General features: G+C 41.8%; 1 protein-coding gene across 4 annotated transcripts in view; it reads left to right on the top strand.

The window, feature by feature from the left end:
• sphkap (SPHK1 interactor, AKAP domain containing) overlaps window positions 1–20,970 on the top strand; it is a 123,607-nt gene that overhangs the window by 56,728 nt on the left and 45,909 nt on the right. For 3 of the 4 annotated variants that reach the window (XM_074641768.1, XM_074641766.1, XM_074641770.1), the window contains exon 2: window positions 4,169–4,264. In XM_074641768.1, the coding sequence (XP_074497869.1) occupies window positions 4,221–4,264 (44 nt within the window). In that variant the 5' untranslated portion in view covers window positions 4,169–4,220. Of the gene's footprint in view, window positions 1–4,157; window positions 4,265–20,970 lie in introns of those variants that run through there. The other variant, XM_074641767.1, reaches the window with a different exon arrangement.

Here is a 20,970-nt window from a genome sequence, read left to right as displayed (position 1 = left end):
CCAGGCTGGAAAATTTTGTGATATAACCTTCAAATGTGATGCTACTGTATGTCAGTGTTGTGTTCACAACTTGTTTCTGTTGCCCCCAAGTAGCCAAAAATCAGACATTGCAGGTTTAGCCTTCAGGCCAGACTGGACTGTTTGAATAGGCACGTAAAACTATATGCAGGGATTCAACAAATTCACCTATTGGCCCATTATTCTGAAGTGTTCTTGAGCAAGACACTACAAAATGAAGAATTTCCTGAAGCGATCAATAAAGCATTGCAAATCAATTCTTATTTCCTTCCTAGCTGCACATGGATATACCAATCAAACGTGTTTTTTTCGTCTTTGCTCTTACGTAGATGGGCTTGAAGAGACTGGCTGAAGGGGCCAATCAGGGCCTGTCTGTCTGTGAGCTGATTGCCTTGTCTGATAAGGCTGAGATGTTTGATACAGGCTTGCTGTGCTGCAGCAGTAGTGATTGGCTGTGAGAGCGTGTGGATGCATTGTAACACCTTCATCCAGTGTTGCTTAAAGTGGAAATGAGGCATATTCTTTGGAATAAAAGAAGTTTGTTCTCTTTGTATCTTGATTGGTGATGTTTAAGGGTGCAATAGTGTGTTTTCAATAGTAGCCTCTTGGGAGGAAGAGACACTGATGATGTTACATGTGTGTTTCCCCCAAAGCTTCAAAGCATCTTGTTCTACTCATGTTCGGATTAAACTGTCAGAGGTCCGCATGGCAAAAATGAATCTCCTGTTTTTCTCACTCTCCATGCATTGTGTATAGTTTTTATACAACACCTTGCACCAGATTTGCTGTGTGGCAACATGTAAGCTCTAATCTGAAATGACGAATATTTTAAACCTAGATTTTGACACAGGAACCTTCGTCAAGACAGGACCTCATCATGTCAGTTGATATTGTGCTTTAGTGGTGCATATTTATAACCAACCAAACAAATTATCACCTAGGCAACATTAGCACAGTCGCCTCCGATGAGTTTTACTTTGTGACGGTAGTTTCAAGCCCCCTCGAAGAGCGCCGGGCCTTGAAGCAAATTTTCGTAGTGGCCAAACGGTGGAATTACATATTCCGTATCCATCACGTGATGCCAAATAGGGCCCAAAAGACTTTCTCACAAAGACTTACATTGGGAAATAGGTCTGTAAATCAGCGGCTATTTTATTTTTAAAGTAAATCAACTTCCCATTATGAACACTTGAATAGCCCTTATTTACATCATTAGGTTCTAAAAGTTGTAAAATGCACAAATAGCTGAATCCAGAGTTATTTTCCTTCCTCCGTTCATGTGAATGAGACCCAGACCGCGGCTGTAGCGAGGGCTGGGAGGCGGAGTTAAATAAAACGCTACTGTGCCTGCTCAACGGGCCCAATGGATGCGGAAGATCGCCGAATGATCAGGGTGCTTTGTCACTTGGCAGTCGAGCCATTTTGGCTCAGCAATCCTCATAGGAGTGAACGGGAGCCCGCCTCCAATGCTGTATCCAGTTCTCTTTATACATCTTTGGGTAGTCTTGGTATGTTAATAATGAACTGGTTGCTAGCTAGCCAGCTAGCAGAAGCTGCCGGCAAGTTACGTAAACAAACGCTATAAAGTGGGCTTCAGAATAAAGTAGTGCTTTCTGCGTTTATTTTTCTTAGCGACCCTGTCTTTGAACGGTCTGAATGAGACAGCAGAGGAGAAGAGACGGGGTATCAGAGAGGGGTGAGGACGGGAGATGGGGAGACAGTCAGCTGCAGTTGGACTCAGTGCCTGTCTGAGGGCTCTTTCAGTGCCACCGGCCAGCGCTGCAGTAACGTTACTGATCTCCATTTCAGCCTCAGTTTATGAAATGGACTATTTTTTCCTTGGTTTTAACATTGTGAAACTTTACATCCAGGAGCATTACAATAGTGTCCCCTCTTTTGTTTTCTTCTGTCCTGTGTCTCCTCAGTCGCGGTCTCTACCTTTGTATCTGTGTAACTTAGCCGAGCCAACCAACCTCGTGACATCACAGGCTAGTGTACTGCAACATGGTGGCTTTCTTGCCACTAAAAGTATAACAGAGCTTCTTTCTTTTTTTTAAATGCTTCCATTTGTTATATTTGTTATATAATTGTTGTTGTATAAGTGAAAATCCATTTAGTTAACCTACGTAACTTGGTTGACTGCTTCATTTCCACTTGAAGGTTGTCATGGTTACAATAATAAGGCTGATTAAGGTCAGGGGACGATCGCGGTTACAAGAAACAAGAGTTGCCTGCTGGTAACTTGTGTTATACTAGTTCATGTTGCTGTTGCATAAAATGCATTAATGAGAATTAATCAAGTTTGCATCCGTCTTCAGCAATCATCAAGAGGATGTGGCCTTACTGTGTTACAGGATGCAATTAATGTGTGTGTGTATACTGTATATGAGATTAACTTAAGCATCAACACTGCTCTAATGACTTCATCATTGTGTGCTCTGACCTCATTCAAATGCCCAATAACTTCATTAATGTGTGTGGCAACCTCATTACAATTTGCCATGACCTCATCACAGTGCTGCGACAACCAGCATGCTGCTGTGTGACTATATAATCTGGAATCACACTAACAAACTGTAGCAGAGTAGTTACCGTACCTGTTTGTCTACAGCGTGCTGCAGTTCTACAATATAAACTGCATAATACACATTAGAGGTAAACAACATGAGCATTTAAATGGCTGTGTTTTTACATTTGGTCTGCTTTGATACCATTGCAGCCATTGTAAGGTATTCTAGCTTTAGTTTTTCGAGGGTTCAAACACTTAAACATGTGAATTATTGCACAATATCTATAATGCCCAAGAGTCTGTGTGGTCTGCCAAAGGCTCTCTACTAGTGTTGTCATGATACTGGATTTCTACCTTCGATACGATACCTTGAAAAATATCGATATTCGATACCATTTTCGACACCACGGAGAAAAATTAACACAACATTAAGGGGCATACAATTTTAGATTTTTATTAAAAGATAAATAGCGGTGTGTGTGTGTGTGTGTCAACTCGCTGTTGGAGAGAAGAGAGAACAGAAAGCGCAGTTGGTACCCGTGTATCGCAAATGTGGAAAATGAGTATTGAAACCGTAAAGTATATAAAATTTTCAGTTTTGATATTTATCGATACTTCGATATTTTTGAGAATACTACTCTCTACAACGCTGACTCCAGGCCAGGAGTTATTTACTGATACATGGCCTCCAGCAAAACACATATAGTAGTGGATAAAATGTTAATTGTTCACCTTTAGTCTATAATGTACAGATTATTGACTAAAATTAGCAAAACCATTGTTTTATTACTTAAAAAAGAAACATTTACTGATTTTCCTACATGAACATGGAAGTGTTAAGGTCATGGTGCAAGCTAGCAACAGTGTTCCAACTTCAAACCCAGTGTGGGATGACCGTGTGTTGAAGCTATGATAAATGGGAATATTTGATTATTCAGTCAAACTGAAACTTCAGTCAAACTATGATATCGAAACAAAAAAAAAGCACACATATATAACTAGTATGAATGTTTTTGTGTGAAAACTGTGGTCAAATTGTGCCAATGTGGTGAGAAGCAACACCTCTACATCAACTAAACTCGATCTTTTGCATCAGTCTGTGTAAAGGAACCAAATGTTGTAGATGGAAACAACATTTGATATCTAAGACTTGTCAGCTGGCTTGCAAACAGCAAGAAGCCACAAATTCACATTATACAGTTTTGTTCTTGTTCATATTCAGTATCCTTCTTGTCCGTGTGAATAATCGTGTGAACTTAACAGAAGTGAACTGTTTTGCATTTTGTCTGAATTCGTATCCAACACAACAAACAGGATCTGTATTTGTTATCACCCGAGATATGTCACATCTGTGCATTCCTTTCTAATAGCTGTGTGTGTTTGTTCATGCCTTACTTTCTCGTGTGTGTGCGTGTCTGTACAGTGTGTGTGTGGGAGAGGTGAAGACACACTGCTGCGCTCTAAATTGCTTACATCTCCAAAAACCTGCCAGATGATGCGGAGGAAAACTGCTGGACAGCGACGGCCTCAAAGAACGACAGCCATCTGTTCCTACCCGCTGACACTGATATAGTGTGTGCATGTATGTGTGTGTTTGTATAAGCTCTTTTATCCATTCAGCTATCTATGTGTGTGTTTCAGGTGAAAGACCTGGACTGATAACTCAGGAGTGTAGGCGGAGAATCCGACTGAGATGCTGTCATCGCTGTTCACTGTGCTGCGGACCTTCACTGAGCTGTAAGAACTACTTTCTTTTTGTTTATTTCATGTTGTAGATGTATATCAAACACTATATTATCACTGCAGCTAAAAAGTGTTGTTTTTTTGTATAAAATGGTTTTGATAGAGATAAATTTATATTACACATGAACATATAATCGTTATCTGACCCTGTCATGTAACAAATGTTGTTATGAGTTTGTGCTTTTCTGATACATAGTGCTGCCTTTTTGTTCAACCGTAACCATCTGAGTTGTAGAACTTCTCCAAACATCACCTATTGAACATCACTGAATCGTGTTTGATTGATATCTAGCTGTTATGATACAAAGACTAATAATTCTGGGATCCACATTCACATTTTCTGGTGTTAAAACTTTTCAGTTGAGTAACGCAAATGTATGCGAAATGCTACTTATTCTGTTTTTTCTATTTTTGTTGCTTTCCTTTCTGCTACACTCTCTTTCAATAGGGATCATTACTTTAAGAGTCAGTTTACATTGTCTAAAACTCATCATGATAAAAATAGCCATCCCTTGCATCACTAAAGCATTTCCTTCCCCGCCACATGGGGGCACAGTTTGTTGCTCCACCCCACTAACATCTGTCTCCAGTCTTGGGGTGATTATGACACTTAATTGCAGCAATTCATCATCAGATCCCGAGCGGGTGTCCCGAGGGGACTCAGGTTAGAGAGAGGGAGAGGAAAATGAAAAGGCAAACACTTGTGCATGCACTGGGACTGCTGAGGCAGAGAGCTGGTCATAAAGCACTAATGGATGCCATGCTGCTGAGAGAGCACAGAGAAACACCTCATCATCAGCAGCAGCAGCACGGCCTGTACTGTATAACAGGTGCCACAACCTCGGAGTCAGTCGGAAAAACAAACGGGACAGATGGTGTAAAGAGAGAGAGAACGTTGTGTGTTTTATGTAATATTAGAGGGAAGGTGGAGGAGCAGGAAGGGTTGTTTTGTTGTTGGGGACTCAACATTGGCAGGAGCTGTGGTTGAAATAATGTCCTGTGGGTTGTGCTGCTGTAGGTGATTTGTTTTCACTTTCTGGGGAAATGGCAATGTTCATTTTGTGTTTATCATGTGGGCCAGCAGTCAGATGGGAAAACCCAGAAAAAGACTATGATACATGCAAAAAAATAGCGATAAACAGCAGCATCACGCACACATGCAGATCAAACTTCAGGGGAGCGCTGAGAAGGACAGGTGGATAAATGATGAAGGGCTCAGAAACACCTGCTTCAGAGACGATTCTGGCTGAATCATCCGGGACAGACTGAATAGGGCAGAAGATAATTGTAGGTCAATATGTCCTCTTGGAGAAGAACATCTTGGATACACAGGTGCTTGACTGTGGTTAATTTTCAGTGGGCTTTATGTGTGCGGACACAGTATTGTGGCTGTAATCATTGGTAGTGTATCTGCAATAACTTTAAAGAAAATCCATCTTCATAAATGATGGCGAAGAAGAAAATCTGTCTGTACTAACACATCATGAATCCTGATATTTATAATACAGGGTATATTCTTTTAGGTGACTGGCCCTAAACAGTTACATTTTTCAAGATATGGCCAGTAAATGTGATTTGCCACAAAGTACTGGTAGAAAAAAAAAATTACATTAGACTTCATTTTATCTTTTCTCATCTTCTCTTCTTCTTCTTCATTCTTTTGTAACCTGGTTACAGACCTCTGAAACACGGCCCACATGTCCGATTTCCTCAGCTATTCAAAATATAATAGTGAGTAATGATGATAACAACAGTGAATGAAGAGGAACAACCTACAATGTTTAGGGCTCAAAGGGCTGCCAAAACATGGATGACCTACATTCAATCCTGTGCCTGAATGCATGCTGTGTAGACACACTGAGGACTGAAGCTGCTGCTCTGCTAACAAATGCTAATAAATGTTAACATGCTCAAAATCGACGATGCAAATATGCTGATGTTTAGCGGTTATAATGTTAACCATGTTCACAATGTTTGCTAATTAGCACTTAACACAAAGCACAACTGAGGCTGCCTCAGGAGGTAGAGCAGGTCGTCCGCTAATCAGAAGATCGGTGGTTCGATCCCCGTCTCCTCTAATCCGCATGTCCTTGGGCAAGATACTGAACCGCAAATTGTCCGAAGGCTGTGCCATCGGTGTGTGAGTGAGTATTTAGATCCTGATGGGCAGGTTTGCACCTCGCATGGCAGCCTCTGCTATCAGTGTATGAATGGGTCAATGCTGACATGTAGTGTAAAGCACTTTGAGTGGTCGGTAAACTAGAAAGTCACTATATAAATGCAGTTTCATTTACCATTTATTTGGTCATAAACCAAAATATTGGACAAATTTAACTTTTGTCCTGATAATATTTGAAAATCCAAGGGATCACCAACATTATAACGATTCATCCTAAGAGAAACATGAACGTGTGTACCAGATTTCATCGCAAGCCATCCAGCAATTGTTGGACAGACTGGGAGACCGATATTACCATCCAATTCACTTAAGTGCACTGGATGTCGGTCGGTCAGTCTGTTAATCAGTCTGTTAATCAGTCTGTTAATCTCACTGCTTATGATAAATGTCTGAGATACTCAAGTACCTATCCCCCAGCCTCCACTGCAGCAGTCTTAAAACATTTAAACCCTTATGTTTAAGGTCTTTACACACCGGTAGCGTGTTTTTTCCGTTTGATTAATTTGCACGTCAATATATGTTTTGTGAACGATTGTTTTTGTCAGTACTTTTACACAGAAAGCGAATATTACGCGGCAAAAACGAGGTTCGAACGAGGAAAGTTTTCTGAGCTTTCGCACCACGAAAAAAGGCATCAACCAATCAACAAAAAAGAAAAACACGGAGGCTCTGTAGTCCAAACCAAGACAGCAAATTGTGTTAAGGCACTGTCACACATGCAGTAAATTAACATTCGCCACCCGTTGATTTTCATTCTATGTGAGCGAAGGGGCGAAAAAACATTTGCTTCCGGTTGTGGAGCAAATTCGCATTTTCGCATCTTTGCATTCGCGTGATGTTCAACTTTGGTGAACTTTCAGTTTGAATATCGCCATGGCAGGCAATGGTCACTTTCCTGCATTTGTTAATGTGTGACCATACCTTTACTCCTTTCAACCTTGACAAAGGCAGCGCGTACCAGATCCACTCTTTCCGTTTCATCTTTCACAATATAAGCAACAAAAGACAACATAAACATGAGCTGTATTTAATGTAATACCACCAGCTAGACTGGAGTCAGCACTCTTCTTGTATATGCAGCTTAGAATCCTGAGTCAAGCGACTGGCACACTATCTCTGAGCATATTCATAGCAATCTACACAGTTTAGCTTCAAAGCTGAAACAGAAAGACAGTTGTACTCAGCAGTGATCCCATATGGCCTGACACCTCAGCTTGGTGTTCTAGGAGCTGTCAGCTACCAGTGTTGAGGGCAGTGTTCTCGCTTTCCCTTGTCGGAAACACGAGACAGCCTCAAATCAAGAGCTCTTCATGCACGTATGGTAAGCAGGGTTGTAGTTGTTGCTTGGTGTGCAGGTGTCAGCATGTAATCAGTGCTCAGGGTGTTACGTCTGAAGTAGACTAATCAGAGGGAAGATCGGGCTTCTAACAGCAGGTGTAAATCAGCAATGATTATCTCTCTGTCTCTTTCTCAGCCTCTATCTGGTCCTTTCTGCGCATGAATGAGCTCACCATTAAGCAGAACAATGCTAATGGACCTCTGCCTTCCAGCCACGCTGCCCTCGCCGAGATCCGGCTTTATCTTCTTTGCTCTCAGCTTCTTAGGTCCTTCCTGCATCGCCAACCTTCCCGCACTTTCTTTCATGTCTGTCATCCACCCGTCAGTTTTAATGAAACGGGTAGATCTAATGGAAGGGTTAGCTCCTTGGATATTTAGCAGTATAGCTGGGTTAGAGTGTCAAACAAAAGGATCAGAGCAGGATGGCTGGAAAGATTGAATTTCTTCAAAATGTTTTCTTCTATGAAGGAGAAAAAATATAAATTTTCAGCAGAGGGACAAAAAGGAATGACTTTTCAAGCCAATGGTGGGAGGCGAGAAAAGCTCCGTTGTTAGTGTTGTGCCAACATCACACCTCTCAGTTTGCCACCAGGTCAAGGAAACTGTTTTAAAACTGGAGCAGCGGATTAGATGCGCCAAGTTTGATTTGTGTGTCCCGTAAAAAAGCTGTGATGCGGTGTCTTTCAGGGCAAAAATCAGAATTGGCAACCTTTCCACAGGAGACCAGTGAAGTGCCCCCATTTGCAATCCTCTCTCACCTGTTTGAGTGAAACAATGCTCACCAGAGTGAGATTGTGAAGGCTGGAGATCAGCATCTGGTCCGATGGAGGAAGACCAGGATGGGCAAACTGTCTCACTGACTGACACAGAAATGTATGGAAACAAGTCTAGACTTTAAAGCCCGTTCTCATTCCCAGGGCATCAAATACCGACGCTTTATCACAGCCGTCGGCGTGTGATACCGGCTCACAAGGCACCCTTTAGCACCTGTATGAGACGGTATCGAATGCTGACGGCCATGACAAAGCATTGGTATTTGACGCCCTGGGAATGAGAACGGGCTGCTGGGGAACATGTATATCTGTACAAATACTGATCTGTACTTGTACTATATGCTGAGCAGCAGGACAGGGTTGCCACATGGAAGAGCAGGAATAATGACAAGCAGGACTGAGGGTCATTAGATGTGTGTGGGGGATGAATGGGGTGCTGTGTTTGGGGATGAGCAGGGGACAAGAGCCTTTTGTTCTTTTGTGATATAGTGTAGTAAGTTCATTAACTTCATTGTAGTGCTGTTCTGAAACACCGAAGTTTCGTTCATCCTGCTCTTGTTATTACGCTTTCAGCTCCCTTTCTCTTGTTCCATATCCTTTCCTGTTACTCACCTGTCGCTCTTTCACTCCACTGTCCCTCTCTCTGTCATTGATTACTGATTTTAATGTCTCTGTGGTAATCTGCATGTTGAGCCCAGCTGGTGCTGCAATGAGGCTAAGAGAGCAGGGAGGAACATATGCACTTGTATGCACAAATACGGGCGTACTGTACATACTGTATGACTCTGCACGCTCATGCATAAACAACACAAGACGAATATGAGGACACACTGCATAAACATACATATAGAGACCCACACATAATGACACACAGACCAGAATGCCTCAGCAGATGCTGTGTGGTTGTTGAGATCAGATGGACACTGTTGTCTCTGTACTGAAGGAGACAACGTTGTGGTTGTAGACAGTAGGACGCCTGATTAAATCTGGCCTGAGCCATCTGTCCCGGCATCTCTCTGCACACAGACTGGCTCTGAGATCATGCTGTACATGGTTATGTGGATATCTTGAATGTTTCTGTAAAGCACTTTGAATTGCCCTGTTGTTGAAATGTGCTATACAAATAAAGCTGCCTTGCCTTGCCTTGCCTTGCCTATGTAGGCATATTGTTTACGCAAGTTTAGAGCACTTTGAAAAACGCAGTGTCAAAAAAGTGTGAGAGTTGTTTCAAGGTTTTAGTTTGATCAAACAAACAAACACTGCAGCTGAAGAGTTAGATGAGAAGATCGGCACTCTCAGGACATACAAGGGTTTTACTGATGTTTTCATCTAACTCTCGGTAAGAAAGCCAATAAATGTGTTTCCCAGAATGTTGAATTATTCCTTTAATAGGATATTTCACTTTATAAACTGTAATATTTGGACTTGTCTCCCTGATTGACAGCAGTAACACCAGATTTTAGCGTATGCGGCTAAATTCATATGTATATATCCCACAAAATCAATTTGTATGTAATCCATGTAATTGTGAACCAGAAAGTATAAAGAGCGCCAAACGCCGCGTAGGGAAGAGGTTGTGGTGGATGGGTGGGTAAAAAAAAACGCCCCGGAGACCGGTGTTCGTGTCCCGTGTGAAACCAGAAGAAAAAGTTGATTTATTTGTCACGTAACTTCCGTATATAATTTACACCACTTGCGGTGTTATTTTAACCCAAACCATATTCTTTTCCTGAACTTAACTAAGTAGTTTTTGTCACGTACATAAGTTACGGCATTTCCAGTGTGGCGTAATTTCTTTTCCTAATCCTAACTATGAAGTTTTGTTGCCTAAACCTGACCAAGTCAATGTTTTCCTAATCATAACTAAGTGGTTTTGTTGCCTAAACCTGACCAAGTTGTTTCCTGTGAAGACAGAAGTTTTATTTTGAAAAGACTGGAGTGGAAATGGACGCTGGACATATGCACGAAAAATATGGAATAACTTTTACGAACCATTGTATGAGGATAAGTTGAAAAATTGAGAGCGTGTAAGTAATGAGTCTTTTTCAAAGCCAATGTTTTGGCTTGTCATTGTAAGAAATGCTAAGAACAAGATGGTTCTGTTTTATTCGAGTGTGCCAGTAAGTCGTGACAGTGTGACAGTGACACAGCATGCACAATACCAGGACCCTGAAACTGAAGCAGCTAAATGGAATTCAGCCATCATTAATTGAAACATTTACACGTGTGTTTTACATGTCAACGTGTGAAAAAAGCCTTTGACAATAATTAACACATGAAGACCTGGTGTGAAGAGAGAATCAGAATAACGGCCCCACCACTTGTATCTATAATAAAAGCTTCAAAAACGGTCATAACAAAGTCATGAGGAAAAAAAAGGTGCGGTGAAGGTCTCGATCCAATTTAGTTAAACTACAGCTCAGAAAGTGCCAGCTCAGTGCACCAGTTGACTGAGACAAACTGTTCGCTTACAGCCCGCAGCCTCTCCCACAGTCGGCTCATTCATGACCTTTCAAATGATTGCTGATTAGGAGCACTCAATTGCCTCCAGCGAGGAGAGAAAGGCAGCAGAGGAGAGGTGGAGGAGGGCCATCCTATCTAAACAACAGTGTTTGTGTACAGTGATTTTCATTCAGTGTCTGCAGTATTTCTGCTGGGCTGAACACACACTCTGCGGATAGAAAAGCATCAGTCACTCAGATAAGTTGTTTTTCCAGCAAACACTTACTGTTTCACTGTCAGGGGGTTTCTCACTGCTGTATGATAAGAAATGATTATCTGAGATTGTTTCAGTAGATCACTGTTGGATCTTTAGGATGTACTTTACAATCAGCTGATTGTTCGTGTCCCGTGTTCACAGCGTCAAGTCATATTTTCACCCTCTAGATTGGGCCGTTTGCGCTTTCATGTCAGCCACCGTAGTTCTTCTACACGCTTGGCACACAGGAGAGGTTGCAATCTGCCACCTCACTGTTAGATGCCGCCGTACCTTTAAAGCAGCAGCAGGTTGAATTGGAGCAAATGTGATTTAAAAAAAATGAATTTTTATATCCTGACGGTAGTGCATGAGACAGGTAATCTGAAAAAAATCATGTGCCTCGGTGTCCTCCGGTGTCCTCTTGGTGCTCTCGGTGCTCTTAATGGGATCTGCAGGATTTCACAGACCGGAGGAAAACCACCAGTCAGAGCTGATCTGGAGTCTGCCGTCCATCTTCCGTCTATGAGAGCCACGAGTCAATCAATCGCGAACTCCGACCAAACGGACAAAATTAGGCAGCGATGATCAAATATGAATCAATATTCTGTTACTGTTATGCCTATTTATCACCTGGAATGTTTTCAGAATATAGTGCACTGTTTAGCTGTAAAATGAGAAAGTTTGTGACCCGGCAGCCATGTTGAGATCTGTTGAGGAAATGCCAAGCACCGCCCACCAGCCGGAGCACAGCCAATAGGAACGCTCTCTCTCTCTCTCTGAAATGACCTGTGATTGGTCTAAGTCTTCTGTCACGGGCTAGATTTTTGAAAGCCTGACAACAGAGCCATGAGGAGTTGCAGAAGTCTAGTTTTCTCTCAGAACACTTGAATTACAATATGCTGAAAGGTTATTATGGAATTTTTGCCCAATGAAGCCAAACAATTGTTGCCTACTGAAGCTTTAATGACATTCAAAATTATCCCAGGTCTGATTCATCCCTGTTATTTCCTCCTCTGCTCAAAGTAGCCGTTTTTAGACGTACAAGACTTGGCCCATCGCAGGTAACCTTTGTGTGGGAGCATAAAACAGCTGATCGCTGATATTCACTATGTTTTGAATCTTGTTGATGACCCCCTTTCCCAAGTTATGACCATACAAACTACAGCGGGAGGAATGTTATCATAAAAAAAAGGTCTCCAAGGTTTACCCTCGTCCCACTTCCGTGGCAGGGATGAAGAATATTGTATACCCAGTAAGTGTTTACTGGAACATGAAAGCACATTACCAGGCTGCATCAGATGGGAACATTTAAAAAAACAAAAGCAAATGGAGCTGAGGGAAGAGGGTGGATGTGTGATGAAGCGGTGAGGAGGGGGTCAGAAAGAGAGAATGAGTCAGCAGCAGTAGCTTTTTGCTCTCTCCCTCTCTAAGGAAAGACGTTTGCCTAAGATTAATATTCCCACTCAGAGTTTATTCATCTGCGTTATCCCCACCCTCGCCAGGTGATTTCATGCCTCTTGAGCAGCCAGAGAGGCCGTCTTTACTGCAGCTGCGATGTCCGACCCGTCACAGATTTTGATGAATGATACTGATAAGCCAGGCTTGTGGGACGGAGGAGTGTAAGGCAGGGCTAAATTTAGCCCGCTAAAGAGCGAGCATTGATCACACTGTTTACCCCCCTCCTCCTCCTCTTCCTCCCCCTGCGCCATTCATAGCTTTTCCATTTCTTCATGAATTTTTAAACTGTGGAAATCTTTACCATTAACGCCTCGTCCAGACCAGTCATAACTCAACTCATAGCCAGTTGTTGTTCTGTACTAAGTCATTACAGCTGCCCCCATTCACTGTGGTCTTCAGTGATCCCAGATTTGATAGGTGGCGATGAATTATGGAGCGAGTTTCCACTGACGTCTGAAGGTGGAGTCTTTTTTCTCAGTCCACACTCCATGGGTAATTGAGTGGGTTTTTTAGCAATAAGGTCCATGATATTGATCTGTCGGAGGTCATTTCCTCGCCTGAGAATGGTTGATCAAATTTCAGTACTCCATGTATACGTCTGAAGTGTGTGTGCATGTGGAAAAGTGAGACGGCGTGATCACAGTTTAATCTTTAGTCATTGTCCTTTGAGGCTGGACCATGAAATCCTCAGACATGACTGGATTACTTTGAGTCTTATAATTATCTTGTAAATGCACATCCAGTTCTTGCTCTCACCTTCACCCCCGACCCGACTTCACCCACAAATCCTTTTGTCCTGTGTCATCTGAAGCTTCATTTAATTCCCTTCCAATTACCCTTTCTAGCAAAGCTGAAAGGTTTTGTTGTCGCCTGTCTCTTTCCCAGGAGTGTGTGGAACTGCTACAAATGGATGTGGCTTAAAGGTGACGTTTTGTTTTTTTGCCTCAGTAAAAGGTGATTCAGGTCTTGGATTTTTGCCATTATCCATTTTTTTCACATTTTCATGTTGGAAAGTCTTTTATGTGTATAAGTCTTTTATGTTTATAAGTCTTCCAAGTTGTCAGTTAAACAGCATTGCACACTGGTGCTATTTTTATTGAGTGCCTTCCAGTGTAGAGAACTGCAAATTAACATCAGAGCCAAGGACATTGGCATCAATCAAAGGCACATTTTATTTTTGTATTTGCATGATTTTACACAGAGTCACAGTGAGAGGTATGGAGAGACATAAAAAAAAGACATCCAGCCATAAAAACACCTTGAGTTTTATTAGCTCTGATCTGCTCCATGTCTATATATTAGACATAGTGAAGACATAAATAAGACTCTGAGTCTACATCCATGCTAGCAGCTTTGTGAGGCTGTACTGAGACACAGCTTTGAGTCCAAGCTAAAGTCAGTGTGTTAACATGCTCACAATGATGACATTAACATGTTGATGTTTAGCAGATATAATGTTCACCATGTTCAGCCAGGTTGCACAAAAAGGCGTGTGAATGACACGATAGTGCACGAGGCAAAAGCGTAGAATAAGAACATCCTTCTTTCTTTAGGCGTGTCATTTCACGTCATGCAGACTGTACTGACTGCAATGTAATGATGTAGAATAAAAGGAGAGAAAGACCGCTAATTGTGGGTGAGATGGGAGGTGGATGGGTCCAACAAACACAGGAGTTTCAACCTCAAGACCGGTGTTATGTTTGGAAGTTACGTTAGTGATGTTTGTCGTGTGTTTTGTAGTGACGTTAGTGACGTGTACTGATGTTACGTTGTGATATCGGGTTGCTATTTTAGTTTAGCTTGTTAGTATGCCTGTTAATTAGTACCAAAAACACAAATCGTGAAGGTCATCACTGTCATTACTCCTAGAGCCACGCCACTAGCATAGTTAAAAAATAATGTATGATGTATGATACACTGGCTCACAAACATGGGCAGACTTATACTACACTGTGAATATTCAGTACTGAAAAACACACGGAATATGTTTATCATCTTAAGAAAGGTATTTCTTAACACATGAGAGCATCGGTAGGACAGAGTATCATGATGATTGGATCGCTAGGACTATTGTTTCCTGTACTGTTAGCTCAGAGAGATCCAGCACTCCATAGTAATTATCTCCATCAGTGCCACATGACGTTTTACAGTCCCTTAATTAGACAAACGCTGCCTTCTTTATCGTGCTTATTAAACACTACTACAGATGGCGTAGTTAACCTTTTAAAGAGAGCCCTTTTGTCTCTCAATAGTCCTCAGTGCTGTTATGGCGCATAGTGCTCCATAATTATGGCACAGCCTTGACCTTCACTGAGTCTGTTGCCAGTAAGAAGCAATAATTGAATTGTAGAGTCAAAGTACCTGGTAGTCCATTTGTTCTTCATGTTAATTGTGAGTTTTAATTAAGTTCTCTCCTGATGTTGGCAGTGTTTCCTCTTCTGTTTGAATCCACACAGCCACCAGTGGCTGCTGACGCATGTGCCAGACTTATAGTGACCAAACAGGTTTGCACCCTCCGTGGCCGCCTCACGCTGACTTGAGTCGCTCTCCATCTGTGTGTGTTGTAATCTGAGCTTCTCCGTGTTTTGTTGATATAGCCGGGCCGGCCGCACGTCCTTTAGTGCATGTTGATGGATGGATGTCATGAAATTATTGGTTGAAATTGGTTGGTGCTAACTTACATAAGCACACGTCATATTTTGTTTTACAGGAAGAAAAGATGATTGGATTTTTATATAAAAATACGAAGACATTTCTTTTTTGCATATATTGTTAAATAGATGCACAATATGACCGGGGACGGGATTTAAAATGGTTAAAAGGGCATTTTTCATTTCATCTCGACTTTAAACATATCAGGATGTTATTATCACATATAAGTGCACAATTTGAAAGATCATTAAATATGAAAGGAACATTTTATTCCAGGGTTTTAGTAGTTCTGATCAAGAAAGAACCTCAGTCTTATCAACATCCAATTCTCATGACTGGCAGATGATATTCAGGGCCAAATTGGGCGCAATATCTCCTCCAATTGATATGCCCGACGCTAGTGCCTGCATCTGTTTTTCTACCCACAAGATTAAAGGGTCTAAACAAAAAGTCAGGAGGCCATTTCTCCACCATGCGGGGAAGATTAGGGTGGACAGACGCTAATCAACTGCCAAGGGAGAGCAAAGTGATGGATAGAGAGAATAAGAGAGAGATTTATTGTACTGATGTATTGTAGGAGAAGGGAGGAAGAGTGGAACCGGGGCAAAGACGGAGAAAGAGGGAGAGATATCCAGATAGAGAGGGAGAGATTATACTCTTCAGGAAATCATTTCAACCTGCTGCTCATCTTTTCAATGAGATTTGCACCTCATTGAAAATGAGCTCAAGTCCGAACTCAGACTACAGCGATGTTTCTGTCAAATACTCGATACCAGGTTACTCGAAACCACAAGGAGACACTGTGTCGTCTTTTCCAGCTTCTGTGCATCGTATTGTGTTCGGATATTGTCTCCACTAAAAGTCAAGGTCACCTTAAGGAGTCTTTTAAAGGCGTATGGCATGTACTGATATTCTCATCAGCTTTAAATACAACTTATTATATTATTACCCAGCAGGCCTGTCACTGACTTGGCTTGAACAAGGCTGCGTCTGGTCCAAACCTGCAGGCATCCTCCCAGCAGCAGACCGGAACCACAATCTGTCACCGCCACCCACTCCTACTGTAGTACAGTGCAGCTCAGTGCCGCTATCACCACCTCTCCTGGCCTCCTCCACCTCTCACTAGCCTTCATCAATCCCTCCTACAACCTTCATCTACCTTTTCAGCAGTGAGCTTACAATTTAAATTAGAATTGTGACAAATACAAGCAGCTAAAAGCAGCAGTGCAAAAGAAGAAGGAAAAGAGTTTATAGAGAGAATATTGAATGACAACAAAGGAGATATGTTAACATGACATATTTGAAAAGATGAGTTTTCAGTCAACAACCCTCTTCCCCCTCTGCTTTATTGCATCATAATACAATTTTAAAATGCCACAGCAGATGGATAATTGTGATATCGTGTTTAGATAGGCATTCATAAGACATTTAACCAAGTATTAGTGTCTGATTGTAGCAATATGCCGGTTCTCAGCTCTATTAACATTTGTGGCTATAATGTCAGGTCTTAATTGTTTTTGGAGAGATTGGGGGCGACCAGGTATTGTTGAAGCAACACAAATAAAGGGCTTAAAGGGGAACTCCACCAATTTTAAAGTCAAAGTCTGTTTGCAGGACTTGGGAAATGTTCAGTGGGCAACCTCCGGGTCTGAAAAGTGAAGCCAAATCCTGAAGTGCCTTAAATTTTCAACATTCTTTCTAATAGCCAGCAGGGGGCGACTCCTCTGGTTGCAAAAAGAAGTCTATGAGAAACTGACCCTACTTGTCACTTGATTTATTACCTCAATAAATATTGAGTTTATAGAGTTTATATGAGTCAAATAGACCATAAAACAGGGTATGATTTAGGGCGTGGCTACCTTGTGATTGACAGGTCACTTTGTCACGGTGTTGTCCGGTCTGGGAGTTGTCCGTGTTTTCGTTTTAGAACTTTAACCCTTTCACAGCGTGTTTTCAGTTCATGAAAGTTAGTTGTTACATTTTGGTCGCCTAAAAACATCTCATTCAGTGTTTGGTTGTACTTAGCGCCACCCTCTTGTGTCACTTTTGGTTGCAAAAAAACAAGATGGCGATGCCGAACTCGAGGCTTCAAAACGACACAGTTCTCAAAATAATGGGTGACGTGACGATGACTACGTCCACTTCTTATATACAGTCTATGCTTTTACCCTCTGCAGTAACAAAAAATCAATCAGATGTTTGAAACTGGGCCTTGGAAATGTTCTGAGTACAGAAATAAACAGTCAACTGTCCACACTTGATGAACATGGTTGGTTAGTAATAAAATAAAACCATAACATGTTTAGAAATGAAAACGTTGACTCACCCTTAAATGTTCAGCAACACAGTAAATCCTTGAGTAGTCATGCAGCCACTTCCCTGACGTAGAGAGAATTGAAGTCTAGACATTAACTGAAGAAAAACTCACTTACAGTCAACTCCAAAATCCTATAGAGGTGAATGCTGGATCAGTATTAATATACAAACACATGAACGCAGCAAAGCAGTCAGCAGAAATATCTCTGGAGACATTTATTATGCTGATGGAGTCTGTGAAAAAGTGTTTTTCTCTCAGCACGGAGACGGCAGGTTTGCAGAAGCTGTCTCTGTAGCTCGGATGGTGGAGAGTTTCGTCCAAAAATGCAGCGACTGATAAACATTTTATTATGAATCTGACAGTAATAGCGGTTTTGATGAGCAGGCACCAAAATAAGAACAAAAGAATCATTCTATCAGAATTAAATTATACATATCAAAAAGGGTATTTGTGCTCCTCTTTATTTTGCCATTGTTCTATATACATACTGAAAATACCAACGCTGTAATAATCGGTGATGTCGCTGAGAAGCAAAACCAATGACTCCGTCGATCATTAACCTTTTCATGCGATTATAATGATAAGGTCCCGTAATCACAGGTTTCCATTATGATGAGAGCACAGGTGGAAAGGAAGATGGATGGAAAGGTTAAACAAAAATAAATCTGGAATAACTGAGTTGAGCGGGGGCTGTGATTACTCTGATTAACAAGGCCATTACTTCTAATTGCTTCCAAGAACAGCCATCTACATTGCACTGTCCAGTTGTTATGTACTGTATGTGTGCATCACAAGTGTTCTAGTGTTCAAGTGCTGCTCTATCTAAAATGCATCCTCAGCAGGTTGCCATCTAGCCATGACCTTATGATTCAAACTAGAGGCTCAATATCCATTAGCCTCATGATGTGGTAGCTATGGAGGGAGAAGCTATGCAACCTGCCTACATTTGAAGTCCCATATCAACGCCAGGCTAAAGCTCCATGCCAAATTCATCTGCTCAAACCGCAGAGGTAAATTAATCTTTAAACAATCCTTAAAGCTGCAATAATTGGATTTTGTTTTGTCCTCGTTGGGGCAGCAGGAACAAAACATTGATATACTTGACATGAACTTGTTAGCAAACAGTTAAAGGGACTATTTGTAACTTTCAGAAATGCTTGTTAACAGCGACACCTGTGGCCGTGAAATCAACGAAAGTCAGCGTCGGGCTCGCGCTTGCTCGCTCTAAATATACCTGAACGAGCATCGCTCAACACAATGAGGCGACACACGTCAGCTAAAACCACAATATCACTCTATATTTCACCTGCTTGGCAGTAATATTAGCTGACCAGACGAAGGTCTCTCCTTGAAGGAGATACTAGTGTTGGCTTTTCCTGTCTGAAAGTTACAAACAGTCCCTTTAAACAGTTACGGAGCAACTTTATCATTTATTTTGAGTCGTGTTTCTAATCTTTTGTGTTTTTTATTGATAATAAGTCATCAGAACACACAACGTGTAAAAATGTGAACCAGGTCTGTTTATTTCCTTCTGGGCCGACTACGTTATCTGAACTACTAGACATCAAAGCAGAGCTACAACAACGCCAGACATGAACTGCAGGTAGAGTTACATGCTCTCTGACTTATTTTAATTTTGATAAGACCTGTTTACGGTTTAAAACGGTTTTACGATTTAAAACCCCCACCCCCACCCTTGGTTGAACCCTTTGCACTCCTGATGTTCTATAATTATCTTTTCATGTCACAACCGCTCAAGCTCATCATTACGTCTTCTCATCTCCCTCGCTTTCCTCCTCTCACATGCCGTGTTTTTGTTTTGTAGTTAGTAACTAAATTAAAAATAGCCCCAGAGAGACAGGGGTTTTTGACAGTGAGAGAGCCTGTACTCCAGCTCATTCCCTCTTCATTTGGCTTTTCTTCCTCCCAGCTCCCTCAGATGTCTCCTCTCTGCTGATGAGAGCAGTCTGTGCTTTCATCTCCACTTTACTTGTCCTTCCATTCTTTATTTTAAGAACGTGTGCAATGGATTAGTTCCTCCCCTGAAAAGCCTCTGGATTAAGATGTGTGGAGGGCAACAGAGAGGATGATGAGAAAGAAGAAGAAAGAGAATAGAAGAAAGAGGAAGAGGAGGACATGATGAGGAGGAGAAGAAAGTAAGAGGAAGTGGTGTGAAGAGCAAAAGGGGGGATAACACTGAAGGAGTCAAAGGAGAATAAGCATCATATTTTGTGTGTGTTGGACTAAACATCAGTGAAGTTTGTCTCCTGTTGGTGTTTGGCATTCAACATCTGTGCAGCTTCATGTGCAACAGTTTGTGTTGTATGCCTTGTTGGTAAGCTGTCACTGGCTGTTTATTATCCGTCTGTCGGCTCCTTTGGAAAACACAAAAACTGACTCGCTGTTGCTATGCGACTGTTTACGACGGTTTCAAACCAGTTTGAAGCCCTGCGATATTTTGCTGGAACGCACGCTGAGCCTGAACGCTCGATGCATGAATACCACGCAGAGCTGTCAGGGGACTTTTACTTTCTCATAGAAACAAAGGAAGTTGACAGTATGGGAGGAACTCCTTTGTGAGCTGTCTATAGGTCTGTTGATCTGTCACTCAAAACCTGTTAGTGATGACATCACATAGTGACCCCATTTACTCCTGGCATTAAAATGCGATCTGGATACACTGGAAGATGAGGCTAAAAGCCTGCCGTTATAAAGAGCAGAGAGATGCAATGAGCCGAACAAATGAGGATAGCGGAGCACACATTCGGACAGTCTCTCCTCGAAGGCATTCATGATGTTGTACTTGGCTGCACACACACAAAATGTGGAACCGAAGTTGTTGTGTAAAGAAGAATGACAAGAGAGCTCTATAGAGAAGTTCAAACCCTGCTTGCTTTCACAGCACAGCAGAGCAGGCCAATCTGTGCAGAAAGTGGCCGTGGTCTCCTCTGAGTCCGCCATCAGAACAGGTGCTTCGGATGCTGTTAGATTATGAAACAAGCACTTGGATTGAAGCAGTCTCAGTCATGCACGTTACAATGCACTATTGAAGCTGGGTTTGATCTGAAAACACACGCAATAAATGCAATACATTCAACAGGGAATAGGAGCTGTGAATTGTGATACACACAGTCAGAATACATCTTGTGAGTTCAGCTTTTTGGTACCACATCAGGCTGTGCTCATAGCTATCCACACAGAAGAGATATAACTTTAATTCTATTTTTTATTTCTTCTATCTAGTATAAAGTAGTTGGTATGTACATTTATATAGAGATTTGTAAA

Source organism: Sebastes fasciatus, chromosome 7 (genome assembly GCF_043250625.1).
Source record: "Sebastes fasciatus isolate fSebFas1 chromosome 7, fSebFas1.pri, whole genome shotgun sequence".
NCBI lineage: Eukaryota > Metazoa > Chordata > Actinopteri > Perciformes > Sebastidae > Sebastes > Sebastes fasciatus.
Note: the sequence above shows the minus strand (reverse complement) of the source record. Positions and strands in the feature narration are given on the sequence as shown.